We start from the raw sequence: 26,723 nt of genomic DNA, 5'->3' as shown, positions 1-26,723 counted from the left end.
GAGACAGGAAATGATACACCAGCGGTAGACTGAAAGTCGCGCAATGAGAAGGAAAATATTGATCACCAAATAGATTCAAACTAAAGTAACGAGTCTGATTTGAAAATGTAAGCAGCAGAAAGTAGAGATATTTGAGTCAAGAATGTGATGAGTGAAAGTAAAAAGTTTGTTTCAGGTTATTTTCTCAAATTAAAAGGGAAAAAAAGATTATTGCACCTTGAACAGCAGCTTAATGGGAGTTTTTAGGATTCGGGCCTGAATTATCAGTCAGTGTGGAACCATATAAGCATTATAGAGTAGTGAGAACATTTATTTAATTATATATTGTAAATAAGCCGCTTATGCACGTCTGGTTAGATGCTAACTGCATTTCACTGTACATGTACCTTGCACAATAACAATAAACATGAATCTAATCTAATATCACTTATTAGAAAATAGTCAAACTTTAATAACCCCCTGTAGTTTTTTATTTTATTATTAGTATGTTAAATGTAATGCTTTTCCAACACCCTACTCCACAGTTAAGTCAAGTTCAAGTCAAGTTTATTCCTATAGCGCTTTTCACAACAGACATTGTCTCAAAGCAGCTTTACAGAAATCAACAGTGAAGGTGAATGGTGTGCATTTATCTCTGATAAGCAGCTGTGGTGACTGTGGCAAGGAAAAACTCCCTTAGATGTTATGAGGAAGAAACCTTGAGAGGAACCAGACTCAAAAGAAGAACCCATCCTCATTTGGGTGACATCAAGAGTGTGATCATAAATCTCCATTTGCTGTTATAATAACCTCCGATAACCTCCTGAGAAGATGTTCCACTAGATTTTGGAGTGTGCTTGTGAAGATTTGTGTTTATTCAGCCTCAGGAACGGATGTAGGTGAGGTGAGAAGCCTCATGTGCAGTCATTCATGTTCAATAGTGTTGAGATTACAGCTCTATAGCAGTAGATTTTTATTTTTTTTGCAAAGGGGCATCGTCATGATGGAACAAGTTTGGGTCTCCTAGTTGAAGTGATGGCGAAAATGTCGTTTTTCCACATCCATAGACGTTCTATACAACTTCAACTTTGGCGAAGAACCACGTACGGTGGGAGTCAGGTGTCCCAATACTTATGCCCCCTATAGTGTGTATACGAATTGAGTAAACATGTGCACATGATCGATTTTTTTAATCAATTTATCTTAATGATTTACATTTGACTCAGATAAAATGTCAACACCCACCAATGCACTAAAACGAGCCGAAAGCGCCACGTATGTACGCATGTATGTAGCGCCCCCTGTAGAACAATCTGTGTATTAACATTTTAATGAGACAAATCCAAACAGATTTTCTTTTTTGTAAAGGTTGTTTATTCACTTCTATGCACTGATGCACACAAAATCAATTTCATTTCAGTGGGAAAATATTACTGCTATTTTTCGAAAGTCAATTCTGGACCAAAACTGTCCTTAGACACACTATAAACCGCACTCATTCTTTCTCTCAATGTCAAACACACACAGAAAATCAAATCCATTGAGTCTGGACTTTTACGAAAGAGTTAAATAAATTGAATTTTACACACTTCCAATGTAGTCGATCAGCCAAGACATGTTTAGTACATTGGGGGGGCGCTGACTTTTGTCAATCGTACTGACAAGTATAAAAGGTGTCTTCGGATGCGTTAGCATAAAATTTTCCCTTCACCTCCGAGACCCAAATCTGTTCCAGCATGATAATATTCCTATAGCAGGAGGGCAGAAGCTCCATGAATATAAGGGTTGGAGTGGAAGATCTCCTGCTATAGAGCTCTACCCTATTGATCACCTTCAAGATGAATTATTTTCACCCTGACCGCACCCCAGGCCTCCTCAACTCACCTACATCAATACCTGACTTGATGAATGAGTGCAAATCTCCACAAAATCTAGTGGAACATCTTCCCAGAAGTGTGCTATTTCACGAAAAACTGTACACCAGGGAAAAACCTTTTACGGAGCCCAAAAATATGCATTCTGAGGCAAATCTGTGCTGTTTAATGCAGTTTACATGGAACTCGAAGTCGTTACTTCTTAGCAACTCGTAGAAACGTGTCTTAGAAACGTGTCTCGGCTGGTCGAATACGTCCGCGGTGTAAACTTCACTCTTCGTGCTACACTGTTACTTGGGTCGAGCACAGAGTGATACTGAAGCAGTGTGTAAATATATACACACACACACACACACACACACACACACACAATGAAATTAAACGAAAGCACTAAAGTAAAACTAGCGCTTAGCACCAGACTCGGATAAACATCAGACATGTAAGACTTCTTACATAATATTGCACAGGTTAATAAATCGAGGCCTTGCGAGTTATAAGGTTCATGCTCTACGCGAATTATTCAGCGAATAAAGAACGGACCGCAAAAAAAGCGCCAATTCTTTCCGATTCGGATTTTGCGATCGCTACAAAGCTCTGTCGCTCTTTACATAATTACGATACGGAAACATTGTGTTAGTGAAAACTTCAACATGCTGCCTGTGTTAGCTACTGGTACCGACGATAACGGATTCGAACGATCGCGTAAACCTGCGATTTGATTTACAACGTTAGAGCTGCTGTTATGGAAAATCCGACCAATCAGAATCCAGAAAATAAAAAACACCACACGTTTATGGCGTTCGGAAGACGTCATTATCCAGAGCACCTGAGTGTAAAGGTGAGGGCAGACGCTGGAATTTGATCTGGAAACTTTCCGATCGAAAGTCCAACGTTTCAACCCCCTGAACCACCACTTCCTTTTTGCGATTATTGAGCGGTAAACAATATCTGAAACGAGCAACACGATTCGCTCCCTTTAATAAAAAAATAAAAAAAAACGTGTCAGGACCTTATAACTCGCAGGTGTCCAAAATGTAACCGATTCACGTTTTCCGTTCCGTCCTGATCCAAACATTAGATAAGTGACAAAGTGTTCAGGGGCTGTGATTAAACAAACAAAAAAAGTGACCTGAACGTTAAAGTCTTGCTGGGGGAAGTGTGTGTCTCACAAAATCCTTTTTGTTTAGAGAACTCATTTCAGGCAAGGCTTTAAAAAAAAAAAAAAAAAGGAGAGAAAACCTCTGGAAAAACAGATTCTCCTAAATGAACATCGTATTTGGAAAAAAATGTTCGCACTCCACCCTAATCTGGATCTAATGACACCTTTCTAATCGTGAAAGTAAACTCGAATATCTGATCAAACGCACATGAATGACCTCGGAAGCTTCGAAACGTACTTGGAACTATTTCATAATACGTAAAGTTGCTCAACTGATAAGTGCATTTTATTAAAAATGTTATATGAATAGTAGTATTTAGATTAGCTACATACAGATGCTGATTGGCTCTGACGGGATGCCAGTTTTTACTGATTGGTGCAGTACACCAATATATATATGCTAATCTCATAAACCCATATTATGTTCACAATAGAACATATCGAATGATATATGATGCATTTAAAATGTTTGCAATTTTTACGTTTGGGGCAATTGTTGTTTCACAGCTTGGTGAAGCTCCGTCCTTCTTTACTTCTGAGAGACTCTTGAGATGCCTTTCTTATACCATCTTACAGACCTGTTGCCAAAAGAAACCCCTAATTAGTCCTTGTAAGCACTTACTTTTGCAGGTTTACTGTTGCCTCGGTCTCAAATTCCATTCATTTTTAAATTCGTTTCTTTCTGAACACGATTCCGTTTTTCAATTTAAACAATTGTATGTTCGATTGTGAATAAAATTTGGGTTTCAGAGTTGCAGATGGTTGTTATGTAGATTTTACCCAGTGGCCCGATTATATAATATATATACTGCCACAATTACTTATATAATTCACCCAAGTATATAATTATAGTTATAAGTATATAATTACTTATACAATCACTTATATAATTATGTGGAAAAAAAACGCGTGTTGTGCCGTTTGATCATTTCCGACTGATAGCGTGCGACCGATCCTGCATGCTCTCGTTCACGTAAATCCTGTGCGATTGTTATTAATTGCTTGCGCTCGAGGCGTCTGCTCGTTATCCGTCTGCGCGCGGATTGTTTGCGGTTTATTCACCGCTAAAATAGAACTGAATCTAAAGTAAAAACAATAAGGAAACTTTTTTTTCTTTATATATATAAAGGTCACTCGGCGTGCTCGTCAGATATCCTAAAGCGTGTCATTCTAAAAAACTGAACGCAATTTATTTCAAGATAAATGAAGCCCCAACGTCGTGCAAGTGCATGCGGAAGCCTGTTCAGCAGTCCAGGCCGATGTAGTTGAGCAGGAGCTCGAGGGCGTGCACTTTCTGGTTGGCCTCCTCGATGGCGCTGTAGGTCTGAACGCTGCTGCTGATGTGGTAGCGGATGTCGTCCACCAGCGGGATGGAGTCGGTCTCCTGGCGCGCCGCCACGCTCGCCGCGTCCTCCCGGATGAGCTCGGCGAACTCCGTCCTTTCCACCAGCTTTCCAAAACACAAACGGAGAAAAAGATCAAAGGCTGCATCCATTACGCGGTTAATTATAGCATGGAAACGTGATCCCGCATCACTGTCCTGGAACCCCATGTGGAACGCACCCGCTCGATGATCTTGGCCATGTACTCGGTGCATTGGTCCTCGAGGCGTGACAGGGAGAAGAGTTTGGCCGTCTTCCACATGTGCAGGACGTTTTCCTCGTTGAGAAGCGCGGCCAGGGTTCGGCCGCACAGACGCTTCAGACCCGGGAGCAGGTACATGTCGGCTACACACAGCACCTCGTACACGCTATCGTGGGACAGCTGCAACACACGCGGGGGTTTATCCAATGTTAGGAACACACACAAATATGGGTTTTTGTACGGTTGCCTGGTTACGTCATTGTTTCTACTATATAAGGCTTTTACACCTAAATACTGAGGACGCAGCAATAAGGGCTGAACGAGAAACTCGATTCTAAATCATTTTGGTAAAGAATGTTCCAATTTCAACGCACCACTAATCAAAGACACAGAGAGATAATCTGCGAAAGTATTGGAACACCCGATGTATGTGGTTTCTAACTAAACTCTTACCACAAACCTGGAATTGTAGAAGACGTCTTTAGATGGCTGTAGCATTCGATTTTCCCTTCACTTGAACTATGAGTCTCAAACCCGTTCCAGCATGATGATGCACAGAGCCAGCTCCATGAGGATATGATTTACAAGGGGTTGGCGTGGAAGATCTCGAATGATCTTCTGTAGACCTTGGATCTCGATCCGACTGAAAGATTTTTGGATGAATTAGAACATATGCACACACATGGAAATCGGGGTCCTCTCAGATACTATTTAGGATGGATGGTAGGCAGTGCTGCTATTTTTTTTTTTTACTGACTTTTACTCTCTACTCGACTACATTTACGATTCGGTAGATGTATTTTTTACTTCACTAAATTTGAATTGGCATCAACCGCAACCTATTACATTTGTGCCGTGGCTCCTTTATTCTGCAGAAGAGCCGATATCGGCATCTACAGGGTAATAAAGGTACTGGATGCAATTTTGCGCAGTATGAAGCTGCCTTACGTGCTACGATTTGATCGTCTTGAGACAAATGTAGAAAATCCTAATCGATTCCTATAATCCTGGGCTAAAAAATCTGCAGTCTTCAATCGCCGGTTTGTTCACAGACAGCCGATTAATGCGGCTGTGTAAATTTTTTGAGGAAGGTAAAAAGGTGAGGAGGCCTAGGAGGTGTGGGAAGGTCTATAGCAGAAGATCTTCCACTCCAAACCATGTAAAGCAGATCTTCATGGAGTTTGCTTTGTGCACAGGGGGCAGCGTCATGCCGGAACAGCTTTGGGTCTTGTAGTTCAAGTGAAGGGAAGATTTCATGCGACTGCATCCAAAGACACCCTGAACGATTGTGTGCCTTCAGCTTCGGCGATAACAGTTTGGGAAAGAACCACATCTGGCTGGGAATGTCAGGTGTCCCAATACTTTTGTCCAGATGTGTATTTATACTTTTACTCGAGTGTGAATATCAGGCAAAGGTAATCAATCACTTGGTTTGAAATTCTCGCTTGAAACATGCTGCACCAACCTTTCTTAGTGTGTGTGTGTGTGTGTGTGTGTGTGTGTGTGTGTGTGTGTGTACCTGTGTGTTATCGCTGTAGATGTAGTAGAGGATTTTAGTGAACAGCTCATGAGATAGATCATGTAGTGTGATGACAGGAACTTCAGGGAAAGACTGCAGGGTTTCTCCCTCACTGAAATGATCTTCAACTAACGCCTTGAAGTAATCGCTACGACCACAGAAAAACGCCTGTGGACACACACACACACACACACACACACACACACACACACACACACACACACACACACACACACACACATTTTCATTACTTGCCGTTTTCAACGCCGGAATGGGTTTTTAACGAATCAGATAAACACATAAATGAATAAAAGTCTGGATATTCTCAGACCTTATGACACAGGAAGTCGTAACCATCCACCCGAAAGCAGATGTCTGGGTAGCTCGGAAACCTGTCAGTCAAATCGAAAGGGAGCTGCCCGTATCCGACCTGAGAAATCGCATCACATGCAGTTTAATCGGATAAACCCGAACAGTACGCGCTCGTGAGCAGGTCCGGAGGGGTGTTTGTGCCTCACCCTGAGATCAGAGGGTAGAGCTCCGTCAGCCAGCAGAGCCATGCCGTCCTGCAGCTGCCAGTCGTGAGGATCCAGAGTGAGCACCTTCACGCACGTCCCGGGCTTGTTGAAAACTGAGAGAGAAAAGTGTTAGACCGCAAAAGCCATAAAAATCGTATTGATCTCATTTTAGGAATAAAACACTACGCGAGAGCAGATTGTACAAGATTATTATGATTCAAATTTATTGTTTGTGTTTTTTTTTCCCTTACTTAGCTGGTAAAGCTTTGAAGTTCATAATTTTACCTGCAAATTGAGCTTAATTACCAGAGGAGACATCATTTGAGGCCTTTTAAGACTAAACTTTCTTTCGGCTTTAAGACTATAAGACTTTATTCCAAATGCTTGTTTTAGGTCAACGCCAACACTATAATTTACAACCTAAAATATGAACACACTTTTTCCTCAATTCTCCTGGTTTGTAGCTCTGGTTTTAAGATCATTTCACGCAAATTAAAAAAAACCTACTTATTATTACAAATAATAATTATTAACTAGCTACTTTTAAGTTAATTCAACTAAATCGACATATTTTAATTCTTCTTTAAAGATATATTGTTCTTTTTTAAAGCCTAGATATGTTTTCTTGTTTCTGATAAATCTTTGACTGGTTTCTAAGTTCTGGTTTACTGATCGACAGGTCGGCGGTTCAAGCGCCGGTATCGCAAAGCTGCCACTATTGGGCCCTTGAGCAAGGCCCTTAACCCTCCGTGCTCCAGGGGGCGCCGTATCATGGCCGACCCTGCCCTCTGAGCAAGTCTGGGATATGTGAAGAAAGAATTTCACTGTGCTGTAACGTATATGTGACCAATGAAGGCTATTCTAATCTATTCTATATTAAGGGTTCGCGTTGCGCCACGTCACACACGTGAGGTTGGAATTGCATCAGGATTCCCGTTACGGGACGCGTGAGACACGTGTACGGGTCATGATATTCTAATACTCAAACGGCGGCGAAAGTCTCACCGAACTCCTGCACCTGCTTGCACTTGACCTCCAGCTCCTCGATGAGCTCGCTGATTTTGCACTGCTTGGCCAGACGCTTGCAGTCCTCCACGTAACTCACGTCGATGTCCAGCCGACCTACAGAGCGCAGAAACGTCACGCCGAGGGGTTTTGAGATACCGTGAAATGTGTTATTCTTCACTGTCAATTGCCCTGAGATGCTCACCGGTATAGAAGTACTGCAGGATGGCGGCGAACGCAGCCGGGTTCACCTGGTAACGCACACGCACACACACACACACACACACACACACACACACACACACACACACACACACAAAATCAGCTTTACAATTTAAACTCCCAGAGTATGTAAGGGCCTTGCTCAAGGGCCCAACAATAGCATCTTGGTGGTGCTGGGATTTGACCCTCTGACCCTCCGATCCAGAGTTCAATGCCTGAGCTACAACCTTCCCCGGAATAAAACAAGGCCAAGGAGGAGGTGAGGGAAGGCATGCAGGTGGTTAGTTTGAAAGAGGCAGATGATCCTCTGTAGCGACCCCTAGTGGTTTTTCTCTAAAAATGTTACCTCAAAACTGGAGGCACTGGATGGAAGTTTTCCTTCACTTGAACTAGGAGATCCAAACCTGTTCCAGCATGACACAAAAGCCAGCTGAAGAGATCACTTTCCATGGGTTGAATCGGAAGATCTCCTGCTACTATATATATAGAGCTCTGACCTCAACCCTATTAAACACATTTGGGATGAGTTTGGGACATGCGCCCCTGCACCGGACTTGGTGGCTGAATGAGCACAAATCTCCACGAGCACACTCCAAAATCTAGCGCAACGTCCTCCCAGAAGAGTGGAGCGGACTAAATGTGGAATGGGATGTTCAAAAATAGAAGCACATCCCAATCTTATGATCAGGTGTCCACAAACCTTCTCTGTAGTGGATGTGTCGAGGTCAATTTCTGGACTGAGACGACGGATAATTAAGTCATTAAGGAGGAACCCGATCCAGGGGGAAGATCGTTTTAGGTCTATGATGTAGATTTCCTCGGGTCATTTCAGATGTGGCCTCGTTTACGAGGAAACGCAGAGGAAAAGTTATAGGAAACTTAGTTGAAAGCGTTACCTCCACAATATACACTGTATAACTGATTGTAAAAGGTTGTACAACCCAAGAAATTAATAAAGAGGAAATATTCTAAATCTAATCATCGATTTTTAAAAACACGTTTGCATTGGTTAAAGAACGATTTATTTACATATAATTATTAATAGATGCGCTTTACTTTTATTATTTAGAAAGTGACCAATGATCTGCGACAAATATTTGATACGTAGATCGATTTCTCGTCGCTGAACCGTTTCTCGGGCGCGTTCTCTCGGCGCCGCCGCTGCTACGTGAACACGACGAATCGCAACGCTACGGAGACCGAGGATTAACATGGCAGAGGTAGAGCTGTAACTTCCTGCAGACACAACAGGAAAAAAACGTCTGGCTTCGTTTCATCTTTTGTCTTTTGCATTACAAAGTTTGTGAAAAGAGCTGTGCGCGAGAAGTCAGAAGGCGCTTAAGTAAATTGATTATTTGCTGTCTGTCTGAACCGAAGAAATAAAACGTTTTGTACATATTGGAATGCAGAGCATCGTATTTTTCCGCATTGTGTTGAATCGAAATCGGATCGTGCTGCATCGTAATTAAGGTGAATCGCTTCGGTTGCTGCTTCATACGTATCTAATGTATCGTATCGTTGACTAGGTATCGAATCGCTTCGACCTCAGTTATAGAGATGGGCATCCCTACACGTGAAACGTCCGGTGGGTTTCACATATTTTATATTCATAAGAAGCCTTAAAATAGTGGAAGGGGTTTTGCAAACATTCCTTTTGTTTCTATGCAACAAACACAGTAAAAACACATAAGAATGACTGGAAAAGTTTCTGAAGTCCAAATGGGAGTGTTTTTTGTCTCTAACAGAAGAACTTGTGTAAGACGGAGAACAGGAGAGAAGATGTGAGCAGATTCCCTCACCCCCACAATCAAACATGGAGGTGAAAACTTAATGGTTTGGGGTTGTTTTGGAGACTCATCAGAACCGACTTTACTGTACAACGAGAACAACATACGAAACTTACGTCTGCATTCTGTAAGAGTTATTTAGAGATTAAACCGTCGTCTGAAGTGATATCGATCGTGAATTCTCCTGCCCAGTCACTGCACCTAAACCCTATTGATTTGCTCTGGGAGGAACCGGATCACAAGAAAGAAATTTTAGCTGAAGGTTTGTAGAAACGAAACTGTGGAACATCTGGAGGTTTATTAGATTCGTTTGGTCAAAGTGAATCTTCATCGTGTTAAATGAGTGAGTTTGTTGCATGGAAACAAAAGGAACATGCACGTGTCTTTGAAAAACCATGAACGTCTCATGCACAGGCGCTGTGCAATTCTCTCATTTATACAATTATAGGGTTAATAGCCTTGCTCAAGGGCACAGAAGGTCATGAGCCTGAATTCCGGCGTCGCCGAGTCCCCAGTGCGCCGATATCTGATTAGAACACACACACACACACACACACACACACACACCTATTTTTGACAAGCGAAAGCAAAAGCTGCATTCAAATATCTCATTTGAATGAATCAAATCAAGGAGTCGAAATGAATCAAGTGAACCACAGAGGTTGGATCTGCTCTGTGTCAGCGTGATGTTATTAAGGGATAAGATCCTACAGGACTCGGAACATCTCGAATAACGGCGTTCCGAAAGTGTGTTGTGTGAAACGGAGCCCACCAGGGGATGTTTGAGAGCGATCATGGTCTTGCCCCTCCACTTGGTTTCCAGCATGTGGGCAAAGTATTCGCAGCGGGCGCTGAGGATGCAGCGGTGCGTGCGGAACATCTCACCGTGCACCATGAACGTCACGTCGCTGTATGATCCCTGCTCCAGTAACCTGAGTGTAAAGAAACACACGCACACACACACACACGAAAGAGCGGCTGTTGTTAACCAGGAGCTTAGCTGCAAACTTCAACTACACTGTTTGGCCAACCGTTGCATCCTCGCGTGTAAAAACAAACAGTACGTGGTGTCGGTGATTCGCCTCTAGAGGCCGCTCTTGTAATCGAAGCAGATCGGGAACCGGAAAAACTATCGGTATGAATATTTGCAGATACTTCCAGCAATAAGCATCGATTAACCGTTCGAAAAATTCATCCCAAATGTGTTTAGTTGGTTCCCATTTCCGATCTGCTTCGATTACAAGAGCGGCCTCTAGAGGCGAATCACTGACACCACGTGCTGTTTGTTTTTACATGAGAGGCTGCGCGCAGCATAGAGAGCGCTATAAGTGTTATTTATTGATTATAATCATCAAATTTGTTATTTGATATATGAATGTTGATTTCATTTAGCAGATTTTCATGATTCAGTACTGTTTTTGTTAAAATGTAAATTCTTAATGTGGAAAGTGATGTACAAAAACCACATCTTATCTTATCTTATGCTCAGGTGGTCACAAACTTGTAGTCATAAAGTGGTTTTTTTTTCTGCTGAGTGTCTCTGTGCAAATAATTTGAATAAAATAAATTGGATCTGGATGTACAGTATGAGACTGGGCATCATTTGAGAATGTGTCTTTGTAGATGTGTGGTTTTAAAGTGATGAGGATTCACTCGGTCATACAAATGTGTGTGTATGTGTGTATGTGTGTGTGTGTCTTACGTCTGCAGGAACTGCTCATAGTAATCGCGCTGCATGGTTTTAGCTGTGATGCGCTTGTACTCTTTGAGCAGGCGGCGTATTGAGTCGCTCAGAGCGCCATATAGACATCGCTCGCCATCGAACGTGTTGGCTTCACACTTCGCTCCTGATTGGACACACACACACACACACACACACACACACACACACAGGGACAAACAATTCAAAAACCAACTCACCAGACCTTGTGATTTCGTATCAGAGATATAATTTTTACTTGTTTGATATTTACCATTGGCCAACAAATACTGCACCAACTCCTCATGTCCACAGAGGCATGCATAGTACCTTGACACACACACACACACACACACACACACACACACACACACACACACACACACACACACACACAAGCACACACAGACACAAGCACACACAGCAAAAGAAACAGTCATTTTCAATGAATCATTGCTTGACGATGAATTATTGCTGCCGAGGGCCTCAGAACCACAAGGGGGCGCTGTGATTTTATGGATATGAAAAAAATTAAAAAATTAAAATTAAAACAGCACAAGGAGGAGAAATGAAGCAAAACCGTTGACATGAGCTTAGAGCCAGCTAATGTAAAAACATTTATTTGATGAAGAAAAAAAAGAAAAGAAAAAAGTCAGAAACGTATGTATGTGTATATATATTTGATATAATAATAATAATAATAATAATAATAATAATAATAATAATAATAATAACGACAGCAAGAAAAAAGAAGAAGAGCAAAAGCAAAAATTCATTAAAATGAAAAAGAAGAAGAAGGAGAAGAAGAGAAAGTCAAACTAAAATAAAAAGAAAAAAAAGAGAAGGAAGGGGGATAAATATAATAATAATAACAATAATTAATAATACAAATTAATGTAACATAAATGTGCTGCTCAATCAATATTAAAAAAAGTCAAACTTCTGAAAGCTCCACCTGATTGGCTCAGGCGGTAGTATGACATCATAACGATCTGTCACGTGACCAACACTAATTTGGATTCTCCAATTACACTTTCAGCTCTGATATTATTATTTTTTTTTTAAAGAATTAAGTAAAATTTAAAGAAATAAAAAAACACTTTCACTTCAGACCTGTCGAAACAACCTGGTGATCAAAAAACATTATCATGAGGAGGTTTTGGACTCACAGAGGCGTACTGTCCCAGTTATCTCTTATGTTCAGTTCCACATCTCTCTGTTCAACCAGGTACCTAAGAAAGTAAAAACAAGACGGCACACATTTCATATCGTCACATCTGGAATCAGGTTGTAACATTAGTAAGCAAAAACATTGTATAATTGATGGTGTAGGCACAGGAAGTGTTTTTTTTTTAGTCATAAAGAGTAGTGAAGAAATGCAGAGACCAGGTCGATGCTAACAAACAGATCCGTCAGTCTCACCTGCTGACTTCCTGCTTCTTTCCAAAACAACAACTACAGTGCTACGCATTAAAACACCGCTAAATGCAACAAACAAAACAGCACTCTCTCCACACACAACAAAACAACAACAAAGCTAAACACCACAACTACAACAGTCACCACTTCTATCAACAACTACAATGTAAATGTAAAACAACGCTTAATAAGCTAACAACAACCGAAACCAGATAACAACAACAAAACCACAACTGCGATCACAAGTCACCTTTCCAAACAACAACTACAATGTTAAATGTAAAACAATGCTAAATAAAACAACCACAACATCCATCTGTCCACACTCGATAATGACAAAGCTAAACACCACAACTACAATCACAACAGTTACCTTTCCAAACAACGTTAAAGGAAAACAAAACATCTCGACACTGAATAACAACAAAACACCATTCAAACTACCAAAACTACAATTAATAATCACCTTTCCAAACAACAACTACAATGTTAGATGTAAAACAATGCTAAATGAAAGAACATCTCTACACACTCAACAATAACAACAAAGCTGAACAATTACAACTGCAAATCCGCTTCCTAAACAACACCAGGTATAAATTAGTGTTAAATGCAGCAACCACAACAACTCTCTCTCCAAACTTTCCTAGAAACAACAATATGAAATGCAACATCAAATAATCTCAAACAATGCTAAATAAAGAAATCACAATCACAACAACAACAAACATCACCTAATACAACAGTAAAGTCAAATGCAAGACACAATTTTTCCAAACTAAAAAAAAAACAGAATACAAACAATCATGACTACAACAGTCATGTTTTCACTGAAAAGAAAAATACAATAACTGCAACAGCAGTTGAAAAGAACTCTGCAACACCCCAACAAACAACATTCCAAAGTCAGCAACATCATTCCAAACTAAAATACAACATCCACCATTCCAAATTCAACAACAATGTTATCTGCAAGAATTATACCCAAAACTGTTGCAAAACTACAGCAACTACACCACCAACAACAACTACACCACCAACAACAACTACACAACCAATAACAAAAGCTACATCACCACCTTCAACAACTACATCACCAACAACAACAATAACTACACAATCAGCAACAACTATATCAACACTACCACTAACAAATCTTTATAGCATTCAGCAGACGCCCTTATCCAGAGCGATTACAACTGAGCAGGTGAGGGTTAAGGGCCTTTCTCAAGGGCCCCACAGTCGCAGCTTGGTGAGGCTTGGATTTGAACCCAGGACCTTCTGATCCAAAGTCCAAACACCTAACCACTATTTACCACCAACAACAACAACTACACAACCACCAACTACATCACCAACAACTCCATCAACAACAAAACCACTACACCACTAACAACTACACCATCACCACCAACTACACCACCACCAACAAAAATAACTACACCACTAACAATAATAACAAAATAGCACCATCCAACCTCCAACTACAACTACAACACACACACACACACACACACACACACACACCTCACTCTGGCAACGTCTCCCTTCCTGCAGCTCGAGAACAGGTCACTGGCGTCCATCTCCGCTGTGATAACGGCTCTCTGCGATGCATTGAAACGGCCCGTCGAGCGACAGGAGACGCGCAGGCGTAGTTGAACGACTTTTTCCTGCAGCACCGCCGGGTTCTGGAGTCTGGATCCGGGCGCGGGTCGAGCTGCAGCTACGCCACTGGCCTGAACTTTCAGCCACACGACAACGACAACAACAACAACGACGACAGCTTCTCAAACCACACCCGCTTTCCGTGGTTTAGGCAGCCAAGCTCCACCCCCTGCACGCACCGATTGGTTAGAACTGAAGTCACGTTTCTGAGCAGTCCTCTGATTGGTTACAGCAGCCTCCCAAACAAAGCTGACGCACGAACCATCCTCCGTGACATGCTTGTTTTTTTTTGTTTGTTTTTTTTTTAATAAAATGGAGCGCTTTGTAATATTTGGCATGAAATAAGAATAATATAAATATAACAGTCTAAATTTTGAAGGTAATATAAAAAAACGTGGCGACATGAACGCTTGTCCAATCATAGTCAAAGAGGCGGGGCATACCTGAATACGGGTGGGAGAACAATGTGGTGGTGTGGAATTATTTTCCAGTTTGTTCTTTCTTTTCTAGAAGACTAAAGAATCACATAAATTAGGGTTGTGCAACTCCATAACTGATGCTGCATACCGATGCATATCTTGATATGATGCATTGAAGTGATATGATGCGATATAAATCACCCGATTCTACAAAATGCGATTCAATTAAAAAAAACACTATGCTATGCAATTTAATATGGGACAGAAAGTTAACTTTTATTTGTTTCAGACACACAGCAAATCATTAATTTACTTAAGTGCCTTCTGACATCAACAGTCCTAAATTAAATAAACCCAAATGATGAAGATGCAGCTCTACCTCTGCCATGTCAATCTGTATTCTATATCACTCTCAGAACACGCTTTGGTCTCCGAAGTGTTTTGATGCGTCATATTTACGTAGCTACATGACCGATACCGATTCCCACCTACTGGCAAGCATTAAGAGATCGGAGGAAACCAGAGAACCCGGAGAAAGACCTACACAGAGATTTGGAGAACTTTTAAAAATGCTAATTTAGCAATGTCATAATTTAAAAAGAAAATCCACAACGTATATTTAACGATTGTGTTGGCAGACCAAATTATTATCATTATTATTATTATTAATTAAAGATTTTGAATTTTCCATTTACATGGAAACATTTTGCCAGGCAAGTACACAATAGAGAGGTTAAGGGCCTTTCTCAAGGGCCCAGTAGTGGCAGAGGAAGCCGGAGGAAATCCCAGCTCCATCCACTTATTCTCACTACATTTTACAGAGGGACCATCGAGAGCATCCTGAGTGCCCACATCACTGCCTGGGTTGAAAATTCTCGTATTTTGGGGAAAGCTGAGAAGATCATTGAGATCTCTTTTGAATGTATCATGGACATATACACCACACGCTAAATCCGCCATCCACTAAGTATTGTGTCTGACCACACACACACACATAACCCTCACACACATTTTTATTTATTCTCATGCTGTATGGAAAAGTGGTGGCAAAGCATTTGGGCCGTCATGACCACACTGGGGAACTCTTTCTTTCCTCAATCCATCAGACTCCTCAATGTAAACAGACTGGACGATACACACACACTCTCAAATAAACACATTTTTAGTATTTGTGGGCAATTTCTTTGCACTAACACACATTTAGCATTGTGTACTGGTCGTCCTTGCACTTATACTGTGTTGGATAATGTCAGTTTGGATATTTGTGTGTGTGTGTGTGTGTGTGTGTGTCTTTACACTCCTGATGAATGCACAGCGTGTGGCTGAACAGGTTTTCCCCATCTGAAGAATGCACACACCTTTTCACTTTGCACCAGACTTCAAACACACACACACACACACACACACATACCACACCCCTGACTGCAAACCTATAAACCCAGCGTCCCTTTAACAACTTTTACACCAACCTCGCCACCATCTCCATCTCTCTTGGCAGCCATGAGCAGCTGGAAACGCATAAACACGGTACGCAAGGTGCCGAACTTCAGCAGCCGCTCTCTCGGCTCGCAAGCTGGTTCTGAAAGGACCATTTCACGCTTAGGAAACTCATATTTTGGGTTTGGGAATCATGCTGGCCCTGGGTCCTCCATCAAAGCTGTGGTGGTGGATGAGAGACTCTTGGAGCCACTGCATCTGGAGCTCGGGGCGAACGTTCATGCGATCAAAGTGCAGGAGAAGGAGCAGATCAAGAGCCTCAATGATCGCTTTGCCTCCTTCATCGATAAGGTAAGAAGACACTGTCTTGTCAGCCAGAAAAGTTTGTGAATACCTGGTGAGGGAAAAGGTTAGCAAAGAGTTAAGGGCCTTGCTCAAGGGCCCAAAAGTGGCAGCTTGGTGATACTGGAGCTCGAAATCCTGACCTTCCGATCAGCAACCCAGACCCTCAACAATGAGATTTCTATGTGTTTTTTTAAGGTCCCATCCCACATTTAGTCCCCATTTGCTCTTATAATGACCTTCACTTCTCTGGGAAGATGTTCCACATGATTTTGGAGTCTGCTTGTGGGTGGTACTGAGTAGTAACGAAGTAACGCTTCAGCTTCAATCACAATGCGATACTGAATTGCACCATTGTAGAATTGTGGCAAAGAAACCTTTTTTTAAATAAAGGTACATTTCACCCAATGATTCTTCATTGTTCTTTGATGGATGCTGGGTCCAGAAGGCAACATGGTTCAGAGCATCGTGTTAATAAGGCCTTTAGGTTTTTAACAGTTATACAATATAAATAATGTATTGAAACACCTGACCTTTGAAAGCCATATGTGGTTATTTCCCAAACTTTTACCACAAAAAAAGGAGAAACATAATTGTATGGGACATCCTTGGAGGTTCTAGCATGAAATCTTTCCCTTCACTTGAACTAGGAGACCTAAACCTGTTCCAGCAATGCTTGATTACACAAAATCAGCTCCATGAATTGAAAAACAATGTTTCTATAAGTTGGAGTGGAAGATCTACTCCTATAGACCTCTCACCTCAACTCTAGTGAACAATTTTTCACACTGACTGCACTCCAGGCTTTCACAATGTTTAATTAGTGCACTATTACTATAATGAAACCATTGGGTCCATGAGCCAAACACACATACACTATATTGCCAAAAGTATTGGGACACTTGAGCTTTCCTGCTATATTTGGTTCTTTTCCAAACTGTTACCACAAATCTGGAGGCACTTAATTGTACAGGAGGTCTTAAGATGCGCTGGAATAAAATTTTGCATTCATTGAGCTTTGACATCCAAATCTGTTCCAGCATGGCGATGCCCCTGTGCACCAAGTGAGCTCTTTGAAGATCTGCTTTACATGCTTTGGAGAGGAAGATCTTGAGTGGCCTGCTATAGAGCTCTGATCTCATCCCTACTGAACACCTTTGGGCAGAATTGAAACGCTGATTGCACCCCAGGCCACCTCACCTACATCAGTACCTGCCGTACCCTTGTGACTGATAAACCCAAATATCCATAAGCACACTCCAAAATCTAGTGGAACATCTTCCCAGAAGAGTGGAAGAATTCATAAGAGTAAATTGGGACTAAATGTGAAATGCAATGCTCAAAAATCACATACTGTACTTATGACCACTATTTCCATTTTTGTTAACCCAGTACTCATGTTGTGTCCACGTTTGCTGTTAGTCGGCTGTCACAACCTTTATATCTGTGTCTTCAATCTCAGGTGCGTCATCTGGAGCAACAAAACAAGATGCTAGAAACAAAGCTGCAGCTGTTACAAAGCGGCCCCAAGACCGACCCGGATTTCGAGTCTATGTTCAGGACGTACATTCTCAAGTTACAGTCTCAACTCAACACCTTGGAGAATCACAAAGAGCTCCTGAATGCTGAACTCAGGAGCGTTCATTTGCTGGTGGAGGGCAACAAATACAAGTAAGACACTTTATGGAGAAAATTAAACACAAGCTCATAAAGCATGGTGTAGTGCAGGGTGTATTTTTTTCAGTGGCAGTAGAAGTAAATGTAATTCGTTACTGTACTTAAGTAGATTTTCCGCGTTTCTGTACTTTATTAAAGCAATTCTATTTGGGGAGACTTTTACTTTCACTTCACTTCATTTCAAAGTCACATTTTTGACTACATTTTGCAAAATCAGTCGTTCCTCTGTATTTGAGTGGATAAAACTGTACTTGCACGCAGCAATCCTCCAATCGGAATCGAGCACACGCTCTGTTCTCAACTTGTTTTGATCGCCGCTTGGTGTATCTACTGATCACCAACATTCAGTTCAGCATCAGTTCAACAGCAAGCAGAACATTTAGAGAGGAATAAATGATGAAGAAACTCCAGACTCGAACTCACCACAACACGTGACCTCGTTTGTATTATAATCAATCAGTGTTTGAGTCATTAATATCATTCTATTAATAGATCAGTGTGCTGAGAGTCACATTTGAGTCTTTTCACAAAAACTGAGTTGATTAAGTAAAGAATCTTGTGACAAAATGATAATAGGAACATTATAGTTATAATAAATCATATTATTTTGGATACTGAAGTACATTTGAGGGCAAATACTTTTGTACTTTTACTCAAGTGAATGTTTAAAGGGACACTGTTATTTGACTCATATTTTATCTTGTGCATCTCTACATTAACTCAGGTACATGGTTTGTGTACTCCATCCAACACTTTTATTTCTTTCTGATTCATTCTTATGAATTACTACATTCTTCTGATTCAAAGTATAACAGAAAGTGCCCCTACATTCATTCTAAAGATAATGAGCTAATGCTAATAAGATAGGTGGAAACGTAACAACCCCAGCTCTTTTCCTTCTTTTTGGAACACGAACATTAGGTTTGTGCATTACAGATAACCAAGATATACTATATGGATAAAAACTATTGGGACACCTAATAGGTGGTTCTTTCCAACCTCCCCAACCACAAAGATGGAGGCACACAATTGTATAAAATGTCTTTTGATGTGCTAGCATGAAATTTTCCCTTCACTTAAACGAGGAGACCCAAACAACCTGTTCCACAAATCCAGCTTCATTTTTGGTTTCCATGGGTTGAAGTGGAAGATCTCCTGCTATAGAACTCAAACCCTATTGAACAACTTTGCGATTAATTTTTCAAGCTGACTGCACCCCCAGGCCTCCTCACCTCACCTACATCAGTACTAACTGGCTGAATGAGCACATATCTCCACAAATTCAATCCAAAATCTAGAAGAAATTTAATCGTTATTATAACAGCAAATGTCCAAAAAGCATATATGAGTCATATGATTATGTATATAAGATCCATGAATGAACAATTAAGAAGATTTAAGATCTTATTAAGTATGATTTATTAAACATTATTCACGAACAAACAAGCTGGTTTTATTTACGATTTATTTAGGCGAAGTTTAAATACAAGTGGAATCACCTCGAGCGAAAGAAAAAGGTATGCCAGACATTTTTGCTCTTTGACGCACATTTCTACCAAAGGCTGGTACAACCTGTTCGATTTCTTTATTTGTAGTTCAGAGGAATTATCTGTGTTGTTTAAGCGTATTGGGGATTAAAAGTATGCATCAGGAACTGAAAAAATGTGGTCATGAGCTCGGATAATCTCTGATATGTAATCTCTGAAATCCCTGAATAGTCTAAAAATCTCTTATTCATAGAAATATTCAGAGCTTTTGAACCTATGGCACTCCAAATTGTCTTCCGGTGCATCATGCTTGCTCCTTGAATGTTCTCAGTGGTTCAAATGTTTTGAAATGGAAAAAGCCTGACTCAACCCTTCCTAGAGTTGGCAGGTGGCCATCTGGGCCAAATTTAGGCATCCAGGGAAAGAAGATTCTTGGACAGGAGGTTAGAAAGAACTCAAAAGTCACTCTAAAAGAGCTTTAATGTCCAGTGTGGAGATTTGAAAACCTGTTAAAGAGACAACCATTTAAGCAGCAGAGAAATGAATCAGACAGAAGACAGACGTTTGTGTTCACTCTCCAGTGTTTTGTATTGTTTGAAGATTTATAATCACACTCTTGATGTCACCCAAATGAGGATGGGTTCCCCTTTTGAGTCTGGTTCCTCTCAAGGTTTCTTTCTCATAACATCTAAGGGAGTTTTTCCTTGCCACATTCTCCATGGCTGCTTATCAGGGATAAATAAACATCGTTCAGCTTAACTGTTAAATTCTGTAGAGCTGCTTTGAGACAATGTCTGTTGTGAAAAGAGCTATAGAAATAACCTTGACTTGACTTCATTAAAAGGTATATCAGAGCAAGGTCTCTGGAAAAAGGTTTCTATGGTTAAATCATTTTTTGAGCAGAAGAGCAAACACAGTGTCTGGCATATACCTACCTACAGTGAAACATGGTGGTGTCAGTATCATGTATGATGGAGCTTCTCAGGGACAGGAACACAGCTACAAATTTGTTGGATAGATAAATGTAGTTGAATACAAAAGCATCCTTAAATTTATTTTTTTTTTTTTTTACAACTGAGCAATTGTGGGTTAAGGGCCTTTCTTAAGGGCCCAACAGTGACAGTGGGTCCTTGGTGGTGCTGGGATTTGACTTTATGGCCTTCCTATTTAAAGTCTATCACCTGTTCCACTGAGCTACCATTTTCTCCTACCGCAGCACTGGAGAGGCTTCAGAACAACTCTCTGAATGTCCTTGACTGGCCAAGCCTAAGTTTAGACTTAAACCCCACGAACATCTGTAGACTGACTTGAAGATAGACAGACGTTCTTTATCCAGTCTGACAGAGCTTGGGAGGATCTGATCTGCCATCAAGAATGGGATGAACTGCCCAAATCCAGGAGATCTATCGAAGACCTGTAGATGTAATTGCTTCCAAAACGAGTGCAGTTTTGGTTTTGATGTCAGAATCCAACATTTTGACTAAAATCCAGTTTTATGTACATGGGAGATTGGCCATGTTTTTTCTTGGAAATGCTGCCATTTAAAAAGATCTCTGGATTAAAAATGAACATACACACCCATTTCCTTCCCTACAGGTATGAAGAAGAGATTAACAAGAGATACAGCGCAGAAAATGATTTTGTGTGTTTAAAGAAGGTATGACATTCATCATGACACAAATAAATATATACCCGTAGTTCATTATTAGATATTGGTTAATAATTGTATGCGTTTCTTGTTCGGACAGGACGCTGACAATGGCTACTTGGCTAAAGCTAGACTAGAGACGGAGCTGTCTGTAGTTCTACGAGAATTGGACTTCATAAAGGCATTGTATGCACAGGTAAATCTGAGTAGTTATTTTTCTCTCTATCTGCCTCTCTCTCTCTTTCTCTCTGGCTTCATGTCTCTCTTTCCAAACAGGAAGTGTGGGAGCTAAAAGAGCAGCTGAAGAACACCTCAGTGGTGGTTGAGCTGGATAACAGCAGGCAGCTGGATATGAAAAACGTAGTAAAGGAGTTGAAGAGTCAGTATGACGAGGTCTCAGCACGGAGCCGCCAGGAAGCCGAGGCTTTGTACAAGAAAAAGGTAACAACCCCCTGTTGGCCAAACTTAAACATGGCCAAACCTTTACACATACATAACATATATGAACAAAAGTACTTGGACTGTTGACTTTTCCAGCCATATGTGGTTCTTTCCCAAACGGTTACCACTGAGTTTAAGGCACACAATTGTATAGGACGTCTCTGGATGCGGTAGCATGAAATTGTCTCCCGGAAAATTCCACGAGAAACTTGAAAATTGTGCGAGAAACCAGGCAAATCTGCCACAGAGATGTTTGACGTGACATACGTTTGTCATATGCTACAATGAGTCGTTCAAGGTGTTTTGAGCTGCGCCTTAAGAGCGGAAGAACATCACTGGAAGATGACGAGAGATCAGGAAAACCCAACCCCAGAAAATGTGGAAACCGTTCCATATTGTGTATGAGGATCGTCAAAGAACAATCCACACAATCTCACTTCTGCGTCCACCCTACTTTTCAGATTTGGCTTCTGCGGACTTTAACCTTCTTCATGAAGATGAAGATCCGCTTAAAGGCCACCTTTCGTAAATAAATAAAGTGCTTTCTTGTAAACAGAGCGAGTCTCAAATCTTTTTTGATACCACCTCGTTTGCTTTACACCGGTTGGATTGGAAGATCCAGGGTGTCCTCTTACTTCAAACCTATTGAGATCACTGACTGCACCCCAGGGTTTCTCCACCTACATCACCTACATCAGCACCTAACTTTACTAACCAGCTGAATCTCACAAACACACTCCAAAATCTAGTGGAACACCTTCTCAGAGGAGTAGTGGTTAGCAAATAAACCAAAAGTGGAACAGGATGTTCAAAAAGCACAATCTTAAACTATTTAAAAACTGCATGTTGTGTTCACTTGTGTATCTTTTACTAATATTTAAATGAGTTTTATGATCTGAAACATTAAAGTGTGACAAACATGCAAAAAAAAAAAGAAATCAGGAAACACCTTTTCACACCACTGTGTATTTGTGCATGTGTGTGTTTTTTCTCTCTCGTCAGATTGAGCTGGTAGCGTCCCAGGTCGAGCAGCACAGCTCAGAGTTGAAGGGCAGTAAAAGTGAAATTGCCAAGCTGAAGAGACTGATCACAAATTTGCAGGCAGACATAATGGCTGTCAAAGTTCAGGTAATTGCATCATTGCATCAAACTGGCAGGGAACTCCAGAATTCCAAACTTCCAGTCTGGCACTGCATATGCTGGATGTGTGGAATGAATGAAGTTCACACTGCTGTTGGTTCCTCGTGAAGCAAGTTGCAGTTGTGAGTTTAGCAGTAACAGTAAGATATAGAAAGTATAGATATAAATTCTATAGCTTCGGCTAGTTTCCATTTTTATGCTAGTGGATGCTAGCGTGGCCGGTGTAGTCCCGCCATGCTAGCATCTATTTTTATACCTGGCCACGCTAGCGTCCACTAGCATAAAAATTAAAGCTAGCCGTAGTAAGTGACTAGCATGTCCTATTACTGACATGTCCGCACATGTCTCAGACCAGTTCGAAGGCCGTTAATCGAGATCCCAGACCACAGTATTAATGCATGGAACAGCATGTGGTGATGAAGTTTCTTGTGAACGAAGGTGTAAAACCTGCTGATCTCTACAGAAGACTTCAAGCACAGTACAGTTTTGAGACGCTCAGCCACAGTAAGACATTCGAACGGTGTAAAAGTTTCGAAGATGGCCGTACGTCTGTCAGTGGCGATCCCGCTCGTGGTGGTTCCCTGATAACGGAACGAAGCAGGCTGTCCTAGAATGTTTCATGCGTTCTGACAAATCTGTCTTCGCCGATTCTTCCCAGGCGTTGGTTAAAGTGTAGAAATGTAGTATGTTGAAAAATAAATGCAGTTTCCACTCTGATCTCTCATTTAATAAACTCAAAATCCCGGTTTGACTTGAACGCCCCTTCAATATACAAGAACGTTTTAGAATGAATCGATGATCACGTCCGCACCGATGTTAGCGTGAATACTTTTGTTACACGAACAAAATACACGAACATCTGGTTGAGAAAATATGAAATAAAGAAATGCGGAGAGAGAGAGTGAGAGAGAAAGAATAGCGAGTCACGTGTCAAAATTTAACTGCCACACATATCAGATTTAGCATGTGCATTTAACTGGTGTGTGTGGGTGTGTGTGTGTCTTTGCAGTGTAAGAGCGTGGATAAACAGATCACGGAGGCAGAGCACTGTGGTAAGGAGGCAGTGTTTGATGCTAAGAAACAACTGAAAAAACTGGAGGAGGCACTGCATATAAAGAAACAGGACATGACCAGGCAGGTTCTTGAGTACCAGAAGCTGTTGAACATCAAACTAGCACTGGACATTGAGATCGCCACCTACAAGAAACTTCTGGAAGGAGAGGAGAAGCGGTGAGAGAAATATTACTAAATACAGAGTGAATTGCAGTGAGGCTGCACTTTGAGGCTTCCACTCATAGCCTTGACCTACTGTATGGCTTTTTGAAATGGATTATTAATTAATATTAGGTGGTAACGTAAAATGATAAAAGAATGATTTTCTATGTGTGATCCATTAGAATCGGTCCAGAATCCGTTACCCGTTTCCTGACCGTGCCAAACACCAGTGAGTATTTTGCATTCGCTGATTTATATTAAGGACTCAACAAATATCATACAAGATAAAATTCAGACAGACAGACAGACGGACTATATGGGAAGCCTGTCCATATCATTCTATGTGCTTTTTAAACATCTCGTTTCATATTTAGTCCCTGTTTGCTGTTATAATTACATCCACTTTTCTGGGAAGATGTTCCACTAGATTTCATGGAGATTTGTAATCATTCAGCCACTTGGGCCTTAGTAAAGTCAGGTACTGATGTAGTTCAGGTGAGGAGGCCTGGGGTGAAGTCAGAGTGGAAAATTCGTTCCAAAGTTGTCCAATAGGTTTAAGGCTCAGAGCTTTATAGCGGGAGATCTAACTTGTGTAATGCATATCTTCATAGAGCCGTTTTTATGCACAGGGGAACGGACATGCTGGAACAAGTTTGGGTCTTCTAGTTCAATTGAAGGGAACGTGTAATGGTAGCACCTCCAAAGAAGAACCACATACTGTATAGTTGAAAAAGATAGGTGTCCAAATACTTTTGTCTGTATAGTGTATGTGTATAGTGTATTGTAGTGTTTTGGTTTTGATAACTGACTGAACATCTCCACAGTGAAGCATGGTGGTGGTATCACTCACTCAAAAACTGAAAAATGGTGGAATTTAGCCAGTAGAACAATTCAGGGCATAAATCAATGATTATTTAAAGTCCCATTAAAGTCAACATCAGAGAGAAAACATGACAGTAAGATTCACTCCATGTGACATTTACCTCAGGGGATGAGACACGAACTCAACCAGATTTTTCTGTCTTTTTATTTTTTGTGGCTGTTTGCCACAATTCCTGAAACAGGTTTCCCCAGACGGTAACAAATTTTTCATACAAACTGAAACTTGTGCTTTTCTTTTTCAGGTCAACAAGAACCTGTGAAAACCATCACTTGCACCAGCATCTTCGTTAAGATGATCAAGACTTAAGACAGCAACTACGAGCAACTAATTTCCTCACGTTTGAAGATTAATTTCTGATATACTATATGGACAAATGTTTGTGGACCCCTTTTTGAACATCTCATTTGGTGCTCGTAGATGTTCTACTACATTATGTGAAAATTCATTCAGACACAAGGGTGTTAGTAAAGTCAGGTAGTGATGTAGGTGAGGTGAGGTGAAGGCCACTCAAGATCTTCCATTCCAGCCCTTGTAAAGCATATCTTTATGAAGATGGCTTTGAGCAGGTTTGGGCTCCTAGCGGAAAAATTCATGCTACAACATTTAAAGACGTCCTGTACAATAGTTTGTCTCCGACTTTGTGGTCCCCAACAGTTCCAATACTTTAGTCCATATAGTGTATGTAGTTGTAAAATTGAGTGTTTGTGGGTGATGGAGTCGTGAGTGTGATGAAGCATTTTTTTCACCATTGAACACTTTTTTTTCTGGTGCTTAGTAAAGGATAATCCACGGCTAAGCAGAGGGCATCAAAGGGCTGTAAAGCACACGTAGCCTTGAATCATCCCACATATACCATGTTCATTTGCTAGCATTAAAGCTGTTGTTGATGTCTGCAGTGACCGAATGAAAATGGACTGAATGGTTAAAATGACCAGTTGCTTCTTTACAAGTTCATCAAATTCCATCTTTAGCTTTTATCCTGATCACCAAATCAGTTAAATATCCTCCAAAAAAAATTTTTTTTCATAACATTTGAATGTCCCATTTCATCTTTCATCTTTATTTGCTCTTATAATAAATTCCACTCTTCTGGGAATGTGTTCCACTAGATTTCTTTCACATACGAGGTTTGTGGTCATTCAGCCAGTCAGGTGCTGCTGTAGGTGAGGCGAGGAGCCCTGGGGGTGCAGTCAGCATCAAAAATCCATCCCATTTGTGTTCAATGAGATCAGAGCTCTTAAGCAGAAGATCTTCCACTCCAACCCATGGAAAGCATATCTTCGTAGAGCTGGCTTTGTGCACAGAGGCATTGTCATGCTGGAGCAGGTTTGGGTCTCCTAGCTGAAAGGAAACCTTTTTTATGCAAGCGCATCTAGAGATCTTTTGGTAACAGTTTGGTGAAGAATACATATGGCTGGAAAAGGTGAATATTTCTCGCAGTCTAATGGTTAACTATGGCTAACATTCAGTATTTTGGCATTCTCATTTGTTTTGTGTAAATGATCTTATACTCTTAAATCTGATCATTTGAAACATTTATTTGCTATAACAAGCTTAACCAAGACTACATAAAAATGCTAATCATTTACCGCTAGTTGTTGTCC

At 40.9% G+C, this 26,723-nt stretch overlaps 2 protein-coding genes across 2 annotated transcripts; one reads left to right on the top strand and one right to left on the bottom strand.

Annotated features, from left to right (window-relative positions):
• Window positions 1-4,113: 4,113 nt before the first annotated feature.
• On the bottom strand, window positions 4,114-14,680 carry abtb1 (ankyrin repeat and BTB (POZ) domain containing 1). The gene is made up of 12 exons (XM_046871469.1): window positions 14,293-14,680; window positions 12,516-12,578; window positions 11,621-11,676; window positions 11,350-11,494; window positions 10,420-10,579; window positions 7,844-7,889; window positions 7,639-7,755; window positions 6,634-6,746; window positions 6,447-6,545; window positions 6,116-6,283; window positions 4,576-4,776; window positions 4,114-4,462 (listed from the first exon to the last, which is right to left on the bottom strand). Exons 1-12 carry the CDS (start codon window positions 14,346-14,348, stop codon window positions 4,256-4,258), a joined length of 1,431 nt encoding a protein of 476 aa, XP_046727425.1. The 5' UTR covers window positions 14,349-14,680; the 3' UTR covers window positions 4,114-4,255.
• Window positions 14,681-16,238: 1,558 nt separating this feature from the next.
• Window positions 16,239-26,698, top strand: si:dkey-222n6.2 (intermediate filament protein ON3). The gene is made up of 9 exons (XM_046871876.1): window positions 16,239-16,637; window positions 18,091-18,299; window positions 21,389-21,449; window positions 21,541-21,636; window positions 21,717-21,881; window positions 22,884-23,009; window positions 24,031-24,251; window positions 24,419-24,465; window positions 25,361-26,698. Exons 1-9 carry the CDS (start codon window positions 16,350-16,352, stop codon window positions 25,423-25,425), a joined length of 1,278 nt encoding a protein of 425 aa, XP_046727832.1. The 5' UTR covers window positions 16,239-16,349; the 3' UTR covers window positions 25,426-26,698.
• The last annotated feature ends 25 nt before the right edge of the window (window positions 26,699-26,723 follow it).

This window comes from Silurus meridionalis, chromosome 17 (assembly GCF_014805685.1).
Source record: "Silurus meridionalis isolate SWU-2019-XX chromosome 17, ASM1480568v1, whole genome shotgun sequence".
Classification (NCBI taxonomy): Eukaryota; Metazoa; Chordata; class Actinopteri; order Siluriformes; family Siluridae; genus Silurus; species Silurus meridionalis.
Note: the sequence above shows the minus strand (reverse complement) of the source record. Positions and strands in the feature narration are given on the sequence as shown.

What these genes read in the sequence shown, in the direction of transcription:
- abtb1 (XM_046871469.1), bottom strand. Translation starts at nt 14,348, where the DNA reads ATGGACGCCAGTGACCTGTTCTCGAGCTGCAGGAAGGGAGACGTTGCC. An exon ending in AACTGGGACAGTACGCCTCT is followed by an intron (nt 11,677 to 12,515) that starts GTGAGTCCAAAA and finishes GTGTGTGTCAAG; the next exon opens with GTACTATGCATGCCTCTGTG. An exon ending in CAAGCAGGTGCAGGAGTTCG is followed by an intron (nt 6,747 to 7,638) that starts GTGAGACTTTCG and finishes TTTCTCTCTCAG; the next exon opens with TTTTCAACAAGCCCGGGACG.
- si:dkey-222n6.2 (XM_046871876.1), top strand. Translation starts at nt 16,350, where the DNA reads ATGAGCAGCTGGAAACGCATAAACACGGTACGCAAGGTGCCGAACTTC. An exon ending in TAATGGCTGTCAAAGTTCAG is followed by an intron (nt 23,010 to 24,030) that starts GTAATTGCATCA and finishes GTGTCTTTGCAG; the next exon opens with TGTAAGAGCGTGGATAAACA. An exon ending in CCTGACCGTGCCAAACACCA is followed by an intron (nt 24,466 to 25,360) that starts GTGAGTATTTTG and finishes TTTCTTTTTCAG; the next exon opens with GTCAACAAGAACCTGTGAAA.